General features: G+C 54.0%; 4 protein-coding genes across 4 annotated transcripts; 2 read left to right on the plus strand and 2 right to left on the minus strand.

The window, feature by feature from the left end:
- Positions 1-309: 309 nt before the first annotated feature.
- Positions 310-4,122, minus strand: EI97DRAFT_361720 (uncharacterized protein; the record flags this gene model as incomplete). The annotated part of the gene is made up of 3 exons (XM_033794967.1): positions 310-2,106; positions 2,160-3,938; positions 4,069-4,122. Coding segments are annotated over 3 exons (3,630 nt in total), but the record flags the coding sequence as incomplete, so codon positions are not given.
- Positions 4,123-4,642: 520 nt separating this feature from the next.
- EI97DRAFT_489688 (NAD+ synthetase) lies at positions 4,643-7,068 on the plus strand (the record flags this gene model as incomplete). Its single annotated transcript, XM_033802225.1, has 5 exons — positions 4,643-4,661; positions 4,721-4,842; positions 4,894-5,048; positions 5,103-6,783; positions 6,839-7,068. The coding sequence occupies 5 exons, from the start codon at positions 4,643-4,645 to the stop codon at positions 6,983-6,985; spliced, it is 2,124 nt and encodes a 707-aa protein (XP_033654654.1). The 3' UTR covers positions 6,986-7,068.
- Positions 6,845-9,781, minus strand: EI97DRAFT_397037 (S-adenosyl-L-methionine-dependent methyltransferase). Its single transcript, XM_033796351.1, has 2 exons — positions 9,695-9,781; positions 6,845-9,647 (listed from the first exon to the last, which is right to left on the minus strand). The coding sequence occupies exons 1-2, from the start codon at positions 9,707-9,709 to the stop codon at positions 7,152-7,154; spliced, it is 2,511 nt and encodes an 836-aa protein (XP_033654655.1). The 5' UTR covers positions 9,710-9,781; the 3' UTR covers positions 6,845-7,151.
- A 184-nt stretch (positions 9,782-9,965) lies between these two features.
- EI97DRAFT_432732 (60S ribosomal protein L7) lies at positions 9,966-11,128 on the plus strand. The gene is made up of 4 exons (XM_033798227.1): positions 9,966-10,004; positions 10,056-10,155; positions 10,226-10,392; positions 10,443-11,128. Exons 1-4 carry the CDS (start codon positions 9,991-9,993, stop codon positions 10,900-10,902), a joined length of 741 nt encoding a protein of 246 aa, XP_033654656.1. The 5' UTR covers positions 9,966-9,990; the 3' UTR covers positions 10,903-11,128.
- The last annotated feature ends 675 nt before the right edge of the window (positions 11,129-11,803 follow it).

Consider the following 11,803-nt stretch of genomic DNA (forward strand, 5'->3'; position numbering starts at 1 on the left):
TCCCATGCCCATCCATCCCATGCCCATCTTCACAGAGCGCCCTGAAATGCCAAATTCGTTGCATCTGGAACATCATCCGTCCTGGCCGTGGGCAAGCCAACCCATCATGCAATGATATACATGACCGTGTCCGTTTCATACCGCGTCGTCGTTCGTTTGTGACTCGTCTTTCGCTTCTTCAATGGCGCTGCAGTTGCCGTTGAGTCTCCTGGTGGCACCAGTACCGGTAGTGCGTATTGCAGTTCCCGTCGCAGCTGGACTTGCAGTCCCATTTGGACTTGCCATCCCACTGCCAACACCACTCCCCCCATCGTCCCCGATAACAACCCCATTCAGCACAGTCTCCAACTCCCTCAACCGCACCGGCTTGATCAAAAACAGATTCACCCCACTGACATGCGCCTCCTGCTGCGCCTCACTACTCGCCACCCCCGTCAGCGCGATAATCGTCACTGGCTTCAACCCGGCGTCCCGCTCATACGCCCGTATCTGCCGCGTGGCTTCCAACCCGTCCATTTCGGGCATGTTGATGTCCATGAGCACCACGTCGAAAGGGATGGTGCCGGGCCGGGAATGGGACGCGGCTTCTTTAAACGCGGCGACGGCTTCGCGGCCGTTGGTTGCCAGCGTGTGTTTGTGGTGCAGTTTGTCAACGAAGGTGCGGAGGAGCCGGAGGTTGATGGGGTTGTCGTCGGCGGCGAGACAGTGGAGCGGGCGCGGTGTCAGCGGTCGCATCTGCTTGAGAGGGTTTGGGCTTGGGGTTATAACGGGGGCACTGAGGGCGGGGTTGAGATGGGGTCGGCTGTGTTCGGATTGCGCGAGGCGTTGGTCGCGGTGCGGGGGAGAGAGATGCGAGAGATGGGTGGTCAGAGCGGTTGGATCGAGGGAGAACGCCCGTTCTCTGATGCTCAGGGGATCTGCGCTGGGCGTGGGTGCGTCCAGCTCAGTGATCAACTCCATGGATTGCATCATTTGACGATGCTCGTGACGGTCTAGACAGGACGCAAGCGCTTTGGCGAGTTTATGCGGTCCGCATGGTTGGGAGATGCATTCGAAGATTCGTCCGGCGTCTGTCTTTGCGAGCGTTGAGTGTGCAGAGGCAGCGCCCTGACAAACTACGACTACCGGAGCCGTCGATGAGGCGCTTGCGTGAGGTTGAGTTCTTAGCCAAGTGGCACCAGACTCTGTAGCGACTAGAAGATCCAGGTTCCCACTGACGCTGCCAGCAGTCATCTTGCAACGCTGTACGCTCATACCGAACCAGTCTCGGCATGTGTCTTCAAGAGCACGGAGAGCCAAGTTCGTTGCACTCCTAGTCTTGGCGCTCTTCGAGGGGAAATAGTCGCTCTCGATGTCGAACCCAACGAAGCCGACAGTTTTCCCTCGAGTCCGTTTCCTGATTGCTTGGAGATCTCCGTCGGCGGTTGAGGGCGAATCTGCTGGTGATAACATGGATGGCTTAAGGGGACATGTAACTGTGAACTTGGTGCCATGGTGCTTCCGGCTTCGGACCTCAATATCTCCGCCTAGGGATTGAATGATTTGTTTGACAATTGATAGCCCAAGTCCTGTACCCTGAGTAAGTGGGTTCTCTTGAGCAAAGGAATGGAAGAGGCGGTTGTTGATATAGTCCTCAGACATGCCAATACCAGAATCATGGACGGTGAGGCGCAGCTCCGACGTATCGTCATTCGGATCACTGCTTGGGATCGCCTGGAGCTTCACCTTTGTATAGCCGGCGGGTGTATACTTCAACGCATTGCCAAATAGATTCATGAGGACACGACGCCAGGCTCCTGGCTGTGTACGAAACACGTAGTTGTTGCTCTGCTCGATATCGACAACGACTGCAATTGGGGGAGAATCAGACTTAGCAGATGGAGCTCCATAGATCTGGGAGGCAGTCTTCTGGAAGCTGTAGCCGGCAAAGACCGTCTCCAAGACCTCTTCGGTCAGGACGCTCAAGTCCACGTCAGTGATGAGGGTCATGATGTCGTTGGTGTGGCTCTGAGCTGGACTGATCACATGCTTGGTGCTCTGCGAACGCCTGTTCTGTCGCTTCACGGCGCCTTTGGTGAGGCTGTTGATCTTGGCAAAGTCGAGAACCTGTAACCTGTTGTTGGTGCGTGTGCAACTAGAGCATGGGCAGGGAGGCTTACGTGGTTGATCGTATCCAAAAGGGTTTTGCCGCACGTCTCTATTGTTTGAGTCATGTTTGATTGGAAAGTGTCCATCTCCGAATCCTTGAGTAGCTCACAACATCCCAGGATGCCGTGTAAGGGTGATCTCAATTCGTGGCTGATGGACGAGATGAAATCGCCCTTGGCAGTGTCCGCTAACTTGATATCTAGACGCGCAACCTCGGCCATGATACTATTGCTGAAAGCCGCAAGATAGCTAAGTTCCTGCTCAGTAGTAAAGACACGCATGGGGTCGGAGCTCCATATAATGGCGCCAGCAAACCATCTGTCGCGATGAGAGTCCCATAAGGGATAGAGGACCATGGTACGAGCTTCTGGGAACGTTTCTTTCAGGATTCTCTCATCGTCCTGGCTCCTTGCAGAATCTGGACGTTTGAGATCGGAAATGGTTCCTCCAAGGCTCTCGTTAAGCACGTGCGATATGTCAAAGCGACTGGTTCGTCCACCAGGCTTGGATGTCCATGCTGTCTCATCGTCAAAATTGAAGATCTGACCATGTGGATAGGATCGCAGTAGATGCCGTAACTCGGCCTCGTAGAGGGGTATTTGACGTTCGGACACTGGGGGAGTAGTGGCAGTTGAAGAGGAGCCTAATATCGCACAAGGTTTGTCCTGCTCAATAACCTCTGCCGGCTGCTCCTGGGCGAACTCGTCCTCCACCAGACCACCAAATGTGCTAACTTTAGCATCGAAGAATACAACACCATCAGCTTCCACGGCTTCCCGAATCATATTGCTGGCCCGGCTGAACAGTGACTTCATTTCAGGCGAGAGTCTGCTCTGATCGGAGTCTCTCGTCTCATCAGATGCCGTCTTGACAGCAGCATTGGAAAGGTGTTGGTGGTCGAGAACCTCGGAGGCGGGTGTAAGGGCATCATTTCCAGGAACCGAACTCTCAGGAGTTATTTGTTGGCTCTGTGAACTGGGGCTGGTGGAATTGTTGTCCTCGTAACCTTTATGTAAGCCGACAAGTTCTCGAGCCTCCGCCGTCGATCCATCTACGCTTGATCTCGCCCGTCGGCGGCGCCGAGGTAATGGCAATTGCATGTCGTCCGCGTGAAGCGCGGCAGCGGGGGCTGGGCTCCAGAGATCTTGCGACCAGTCCTCGAGGGTGGACTTGCCTTCTGCGAACGAACCGAGGGACCGCACCATTACCCCTCCTCTTCTATGGTCATCCAAAGCGCGCGTCATTTCAAGATGGCGCATTACTGTCATGCCCATGTCTTTCAGGAACATCATGTCCACATCCGATATGCCGTCACGTGGCTTCTCGTCCAAGACACAGTAGGTACCAATGTTGTGACCACTTGGGCTCCTTATGGGAACACCGGCATAAAAGCGGATTTTGGCTGGGCCAACCACAGAAGGGAAGTGCTTGAAGCGGTCGTCCAGGGTGAGGTCGTTGACCACGAGTGACGGTATCTGGCCGTACCCGTCCGCGTCCCGGTTCGACTTCATATTGACCGTGTAATGGCAGATGCTCTGTTGCTTGGGAAACACGCATCTTCCCCACTGCAGCCTGTCGCCTTCCCGCTGCGCATTACCTGTCTGAAGTGACAGCGTCGGCGTTGCCTCTGCAAGAATATAGCAATTCCTTCTGTCAAAGAAACTGATAAGCCCACGATGTGCATTCAAACGCAGGGCTCCCAGCTGCGCAAATGCCGTAAGCGCCTTATCGTCCGACGGCGTAGGCTGGGCATCCAAATGCGGCGGAACGACAGGGCTCGTCAACGAGTGCTGCTGGAGCGCTTGACACCCGGGGGAAGCACTGAAAAGGTTCTCGGACTGTGAACGTTGCGAATGGTTGTAGTACCTGTGGAGGGAGAAGTCAGTGCTGACGGAGCTGTGAGCCGGTAAGAGAGTGCACGAACCTGTAGAACTCCCGCTCCTTGGTCCTTTCTGCGTGGTCCATGGCTCTCTGCACATCCGCAGCTACCGCTTCACCGGCCGTCGTGCTCATGGCAGTGCAAGATGGGAAGGCCGGCGGGACAGGCGACGCGTCGCAGAGGAAAGGCAGAGACGGGCGCAGTGGGTGAAGTGAGCATACCGCGCGGGGAAGGCCAAGAGAGGTAAAGGTCGTGAAGCTGAGGCGACTGCAGTGCTCGTGGACTTGCTTGAGTGTTTAGCGGCGAGACGGCGTGATGGACGGAGAGCTTCTAGGCATGGCGCCCGCGGGATGGAGCCAGTAGGGTTTTCACTCGGTGGCACTGCTGAGGAATTCCAGGGTGGAGTGAGAGGTGAGGGAGGGGGGGAGGCGGACAGCGGCTCTCCGGGGAATTTCGCCGTGCATTCACGGGCTGGGCGCCGCAGAACCAGAACCAGAGCGGTGGGTCTTGTGTCATGTGACATGGATCTAGGGCGGTCTATCCTTGCATCACTGGAAAGCCAATCTCAACGGCACTTCATTCATTCTACGTTTACGCCGAACTGGGGATGCGAACATGGGCAGGCTAATGAAACGTGCGTTGGTTGCAATCTCTTTCGTCGCTCAAGACGCCGGCCGCTGACCGCGTCCCCAGTTGCGACTTGCTCGCTGAACCAGTGGGCGTTGGATTTCGAAGGCAATCTCGCCCGCATCAAGCAGAGCATCCACCAGGCCAAATCCCAAGGCTGTACCTTGCGAGTTGGTCCCGAACTCGAGGTGAGATTGGGAATCACGGTCTTGTTGAAGGCCTCGCCAACTTCCTAATAGATCTGCGGTTATGGCTGTCTGGACCACTTCCTTGAAGAGGATATATACACTCACAGCTGGGAGAAGCTCCTCGACCTTTTAACGGACGAGAGCTGCCATGGCATCCTCATCGATGTGGGAATGCCGATTCAGCACAAGAACAATCGTTACAATTGGTAGGTTTTGATACAGGTGATCCTGTGTGACTCAACCTGGACTGACAAGTGTAGTCGTGTTATCGCATTGGATGGCAAGATTCTTCTAATCCGGCCTAAACTTTTCCTTGCCAACGATGGAAACTACCGTGAAATGCGGTACTTTATCCCCTGGCGCCCAAAGCTGGTCGAGGACTTCTATCTTCCCGAGCCCATTGCCCGCCACCAGGGAAGCCACACCGTCAAGATAGGTGACGCTGTAATCCAGACGAAGGATACATGCCTGGGAGCGGAAACCTGCGAAGAACTCTTCACTCCTCGCGCGCCTCACATTGAAATGTCCCTGGACGGTGTCGAGATCTTCACCAACTCCTCCGGTTCTCATCACTCCCTCCGGAAACTGGATCAGCGCATGTCACTCATTCTTGGAGCAACAGCTTTGAGCGGCGGTGTCTATCTCTATGCTAACCAACAGGGTTGTGACGGGGACCGCTTGTACTACGATGGATGTGCGATGATTGTGGTAAACGGCAAGATAGTCGCTCAGGGGTCGCAGTTCAGTTTGAATGATGTCGAGGTCGTCTCTGCGGTCATCGATATCCAGGAAGTACGGAGTGCGAGATTTGCTCCCTCACGTGGGCTGCAATCTCTCACTACTCAGGCGGCGTATCAGCGTGTCGAAACGGACTTCAGTCTTTCTTGGGGTCTGGATTTCGACCCTTCTGTTACCCCTTCCGAGAAACGGCCACCGCGGATTCATCTGCCTGAAGAAGAGATTGCGTCGGGCCCTGCCTGCTGGCTGTGGGACTATTTGAGACGAAGCAAGGCGGCTGGTTTCTTTATCCCGCTTTCAGGAGGGATAGATTCGTGTTCGACGGCCACTTTGGTGTTCTCCATGTGTCGCATCGTCATGCAAGCCCTAAAGGACGGTAACAAGCAAGTAGAAGGGGATGTAAAGCGTTTGACAGGGGCCTTCGAGGACCCCGAGTGGATGCCGAAGACCGCACAAGAACTCTGCAATAAAATCCTTCACACCTGTTATATGGGCATGGAAACCCAATCGAGCCAGGAAACCCGCTCCAGAGCCGAGCGACTAGCCAAAGACATCGGGGCCTACCACACCGACCTGAACATCGACAGCGTCTTCCACGCCGAGAAGAACCTCCTCACTCAGGCCACAGGCTTCGAGCCCAACTTCAAGGTCCATGGCGGCACAGTAGCGGAGAACCTTGCTCTCCAGAACATCCAAGCTCGCACCCGCATGGTCACAGCATACTACTTCGCACAGCTCCTCCCCACGGTCCGCAACCGCAAAGGCGGCGGCAGTCTCCTCGTGCTCGGCTCTGGCAACGTCGACGAGTGTCTCCGCGGCTACCTCACAAAGTACGATTGCTCCTCCGCCGACATCAACCCCATTGGCAGCATCTCCAAGACCGATCTCAAGCGCTTCATCCGCTGGGCCTGTATTGAATTCCAACTGCCCATCCTTGAGGAGTTCATCAATGCTACGCCTACTGCGGAGCTCGAGCCCATCACTTCGGATTATGTGCAATCTGATGAGGCCGATATGGGAATGACATATGCAGAGCTTTCGATATTCGGCAAGCTGAGGAAGGAGGACAAGTTGGGACCTTATAGTATGTTCTTGAGGTTGTTGCATGATTGGAAGGAGCAGTATGGGCCTAGGGAGGTGGCGGATAAGGTCAAGAGGTTCCATCATTTTTATGCAATTAATAGGCATAAGATGACCACGATGGTGAGTACTCGCCGATCTGTTACTTTCTGGTGAGTGGGAGCTAACATAGTATCAGACCCCTGCGTATCATGCTGAGGGATATTCTCCTGATGATAACCGCTTCGACCTGAGACCCTTCTTGTATCCCGCTTTCTTCTCTAGCTGGAGCTTCAAGAAGATTGATGAGGTTGTGGACAAATTGGAAAAAGGGCAGAGTATATAAATGCGTGTACGCAGGGAAACAAAACGCACACGGATCAGCCACCCTGCCTGACCATCCGAAACGGTTCAAACAGACGCTAGAACTCTAGATATTCATGAGATGAATCCGATCCCATCGCCTGACATAAATTTCCCAATTCCCGAATCTTACATATCGAACTGTCTTACTATTCCGTTCCCACTGGCGCATCCCCCATCTCAGTATCCTCCTCCTTAGCCTCAGTCTCCCCCTCCGCCTCCTCCGTTGCCTCCGCACTCTCCTTCTCAGCCTCTTCCTTCGCCTTCTCCATCACATGATTGATAATCCTCGGATTCTCCTCATTGAACAACCTAAGAAGCATCGCCTTCCTATCATCCTTATCCACCATCAAATTCGCACTTCCCGGATGCCTCCAAACCGGTAACACCATCCTGAACGGAAACCCCTGACTCTCATCCTGCTCGATCCTCAAGAAGCAGCATCCAATATCCAGCTGCATGAGTTGCTCGCCCACTTCACCTAGCTCATGCGACCCATCTTTCGGCAACTTGGGGAACATCTCGATGAGCAGGCGGTAGAACTCGTCGCGCGATTTGCAAGTTATTATGCGTTTGCCGGCCCAGGGCTCGAGGATCTTGATGCCCTCGTTTTGCAGCCGCCATGGAGCCTTCATGGCGTCCTTGTCTTTGATCTTGTGGCTGACGAACATGACAACCCCGCAGTGGATAAATCGCATGCCGCGATCTTTGTTGTGAGTGATGATCGTCTTGGCGAGCTCGGATGTGTAATACATCTTATTGAGGGCGAGGCCTTCCTTGTTGCGGACGAGGAAGCGGTCGCGAGGGAAACGTGGCGAGATGCCAAAGAAAGACAGGATGTCGGAGACGGTGGGGTCGTCTTTGGGTAGGTACTCGAAGTATTCTTTTTGAGATTGAGATTCGGACTTGAGGCGTGGTTGGGGGGTTTGTGAAGTCCCATTGGGACCGGGGGTGCTGGATGTGGTGTCGTTGACAGGTTCACTGGTGGTGGTCCCGTCCTTGTTGGTGGCGTCTTGCGCAGGGTCCTCAGTTTCGGTTCTGAACCGCTTTGATGCGGCATCGTCCTCGGTGTCTTCCAGCTTACGCTTAGTGGGACTGGGTGCTGAGGGAACAGCATCTTCGGCTGAGAGTTGAGGAGTGGCATCGCTATGTTCGCTGGCCTGCACCGGTACGGGAGTAGCATCCGTTGACCCTGCTTTCCCTTTCGACGACGCGCCCGGCTGTGCGACCTTGATGTCGTCCAGCTTCTCCAATACCGCGATGAAGAAGCCACCGGTATCTTGCAGATGGGGGTAAACTCTTACGCAACGCTCCAGCGGTATGCGTTCTGCTTCCGATGGCGCATCGACGGGGGGAAATACGCTCCGCGTAATCTTGTTGGAGAACTGGCGGGCGGGCTCCTCCTTTTCATACTTCTCCTTCGTGTTCAAGAAAGACTCATAGCTGGTAAACATGTGGTTGATCTTCTCTTCTCCATTGATATGCGAGGTATCTAGGACCTTCCACTGGTTTAGGCCTGGTTTTCGGATCAGTTCTGGGAGGGCATTGGAGCAGTCAACCAATTGGACCTTGGATGTGCCTCCGCATGCTTGGATAGCGCTGGCTACAACGGCCTCGTTTTCCACCGGGTTCAGACTGCAAGTAGAATACACGAGCCGTCCGCCTTTCTTGAGGAGTTGGAGTCCGCGCATGAGGATGCGTAATTGTAAGTTATGCAGGCCCAGTCCATCTCTTGGGGTCCATTTTTGCCAGACATTGGGGTTCTTTCGGGCGGTGCCGTCACCGGAGCAAGGGACATCAGCCAGCACTCGGTCGAATTTCAGATACTGAGGCTTCGTTGAACCTGGGGCGGGCGGCATTTCTATTGAAGGGAAGATAGAGGCATCATGCTGTGTGACGATGAGATTGGGGAAATTGAGGCGCTTGACTTGATGAACCAACATTCCAGCACGCTTGTAATCGGTGTCGTTCGCGATGAGCAATCCGGTGGAGCGGCCATCATCGCTGTAGTCACCGTCATCGGTCGCGTTGAACGATTCGTTGCTGGCCGCTCTCTTTACTCGCTCTTCCTCGTCGCCGTGGATCATTTCAGCAAGCTGGGCAGACTTGCTCCCAGGGGCCGCGCACATGTCGAGGACAACCATTCCCGGTCTGACGTCCAGGAAATGCGGAGGAATCATGCTCACCACCTCCTGCCTGCTGATGTTGCCTGCCGTCGTCTCCGCCACAAGGAACCTCTGGAACTCCGCAAATGGCTTGTAGCGACGGATAACCTTCTTGTGAGTCTTCATGTGCCACACCAGTTCGTCTGGGAAGGCCTTTACCGGCTCCGGTGGTTGTACAGGCTCACCCTCGAATTCCACTGCCGTGATGGCGGGGATGTATCGCTTCTTGAAGATCTCGCGCACAGCAAGCGCATCAGCCTTCGTGCCTGTGAAGCGGAAACTGTTTGGCAGATCCGAGGCCATGTACTTCCACATTTGCTCGAACTCTTTCTCGTCCAGGAAGCCCCCGGTCTTATAATAACTCTCGAATAGTGCATTTTCTCTCCTTATATCGGACCACGGTTCGGTGCGTACATCTCTGCGGTCGCCGCCCTTCTTGTTTTTACCCCGAAAGCCTCCGCGACCACGTCCACCGCCGCCCTGAGATTGTCAATCGAAGAGCATGCAATTGTGCTGAGGGGACCTACGCGACCACGTCCCATTTTGCTACTTGAAAAAAGGATTGCTTCTGAAACTGAACGCTGGTATGCGCTCTGATGAAAGTGAGATGCCAGCAAGAAGAAAAGTTGAAGCTTGATGAGGCACCGGCGAATGCGATTGGTGGGGCGCCAGTCGGGCGGATCTATCGATACCCGTGCACAGCAGCAACTCTTGGCGCACAACCGAATTTCATCCACCCACAAGCTTCGCTGCCACCAACGCGAACACAACCGTCACCACCGACTTCACCTTCTCATATCTACAAGTACTAACAGCAGCTAAAATGGCCGGCACCAGGTAAGTGACAGTTCTAGAGATAGGAAGACCACATCTGACCAGCAGCACCAGTGTCAACGAAATCGCCGTCCCCGAGTCCGTGCTGAAGAAGCAGAAAGCTCAGCAGAAGTCTGCTGAAGCCCGCGCTGCCGAGCTCAAACAGAAACGCGAGGTCCGATAAACCGTCTCCCTTGATCTGCATGTGCAGTTAGGAGCATCAAAGTTGGCTAAGACTTTCTTAGGCCAACAAACAGAAACGATCCGTCATCTTCGAGCGTGCCAAGAAGTACACGGCCGAGTACCGCAAGAACGAGCGCGATCTCATCGAGAAGCGCCGTGCTGCGAAGCAAGATGGCTCTCTCTACGTCCCTGCTGAGCCTAAGCTTATCTTTGCCATCCGCATCAAGGGGTCAGTAAATTGCATTTGTGCACGTTGATAGGCGAGCTAACACTGCGCAGTATCAACAAGATTGATCCCAAGAAGCGCAAGACACTCCAACTCCTCCGTCTCCTCCAGATCAACAACGGCGTTTTCATCAAAGTAACCAAGGCCACCACCGAGATGCTGAAGATCGTCGAGCCGTACATCGCATACGGATACCCGTCCCTGAAGAATGTTCGCGAGCTCATCTACAAGCGCGGCTACGGTAAGGTCGATAAGCAGCGCATTCCGCTCACCGACAACGAGATCATCGAGAAGGCCTTGGGCAAGCTCGGCATTGTCTCCATTGAGGACCTCATCCATGAGATTTATACTGTTGGCCCCAACTTCAAGCAAGCCTCCAACTTCCTGTGGCCGTTCAAGCTGTCCAACCCTACTGGCGGCTTCCGCACCCGCAAGTTCAAGCACTTTGTCGAGGGAGGGGATCTTGGCAACCGGGAACATCACATCAGTGCTTTGATCAAGCAGATGAACTAGGTTCAGCATGCAAAGGCGGATGGAGTTTCGGTTTGATTATGGGTTTTCTACGAATGATATCCTGTGGATGCGTACCATATGAGGCGAGTAAGGGTCCTCAGATAGCCAGCGGTTTTCGACGGTTCTCTGGGGACAGAGGTCTCCCAGAATCCCGGCGCCAAGTTTGGCTCTGTAGCAAAAAATCCTAAGCAGGCGGTCCAACATGATGAAATTGATTCTATCTTGCGTTCTGCAATGCTCGAGAGTGATGATACCAGGTCCGTTGGCTTTATGTTTCTAGATGTGGTGTACTCCGTATTTCCGGTTTCGTAGATTGCCAACCCCATCCGGCAGCTTGTACCACCATGGCAAATGTGGAATGTGATATCAGAATGCCAATGCTACTCGTATCCTTCGCTATGCTAATATCCGCGCCACTGATATACACCAATACTAATTTTTTTCACTTGCAAATCTACTGTGCCACTATGATCGGGATTCGGGTGAGCAGCTAGACATATTTCCCCCCCGAATGCATATCACAGTAGCACCCCGATGCACTTTTTGTTGCAGAATCTTTTACGTCAGAAAGCTCTTCCAGACGGAACGAGGATTCGCTTTCCTATGATTAGTGATTCCTAGCTTTCGCATGTTCCGCATGCGGTGATGGGGTTATTCCAAGATTCTCCGCTCGAGTATTTTACAAGCTGATGGCACCAGTCTCAAAGGATGTGCACGCAATATTCTTACGGACAGCTGAAACTCCTCCGTTTTAAGATTACTCCAGCAGAACACGTTCTCCAGTATGGCCAACTGTGTTATATCTGCAATCATTCGAAGAGGTATCGCAGTTGTGATTCCCGCTCCGCAAGAAAGACCGGAGGGCCACGAACTCAAGGAATGTGAAGATAGAAGGGATGAG

This window comes from Westerdykella ornata (assembly GCF_010094085.1).
Source record: "Westerdykella ornata strain CBS 379.55 unplaced genomic scaffold EI97scaffold_8, whole genome shotgun sequence".
Taxonomy (NCBI): domain Eukaryota; kingdom Fungi; phylum Ascomycota; class Dothideomycetes; order Pleosporales; family Sporormiaceae; genus Westerdykella; species Westerdykella ornata.

Coding starts and splice junctions, on each gene's coding strand:
- EI97DRAFT_432732 (XM_033798227.1), top strand. Junction 10,156..10,225: donor AGCTCAAACAGAAACGCGAG/GTCCGATAAACC, acceptor AGACTTTCTTAG/GCCAACAAACAGAAACGATC. Junction 10,393..10,442: donor TTTGCCATCCGCATCAAGGG/GTCAGTAAATTG, acceptor AACACTGCGCAG/TATCAACAAGATTGATCCCA.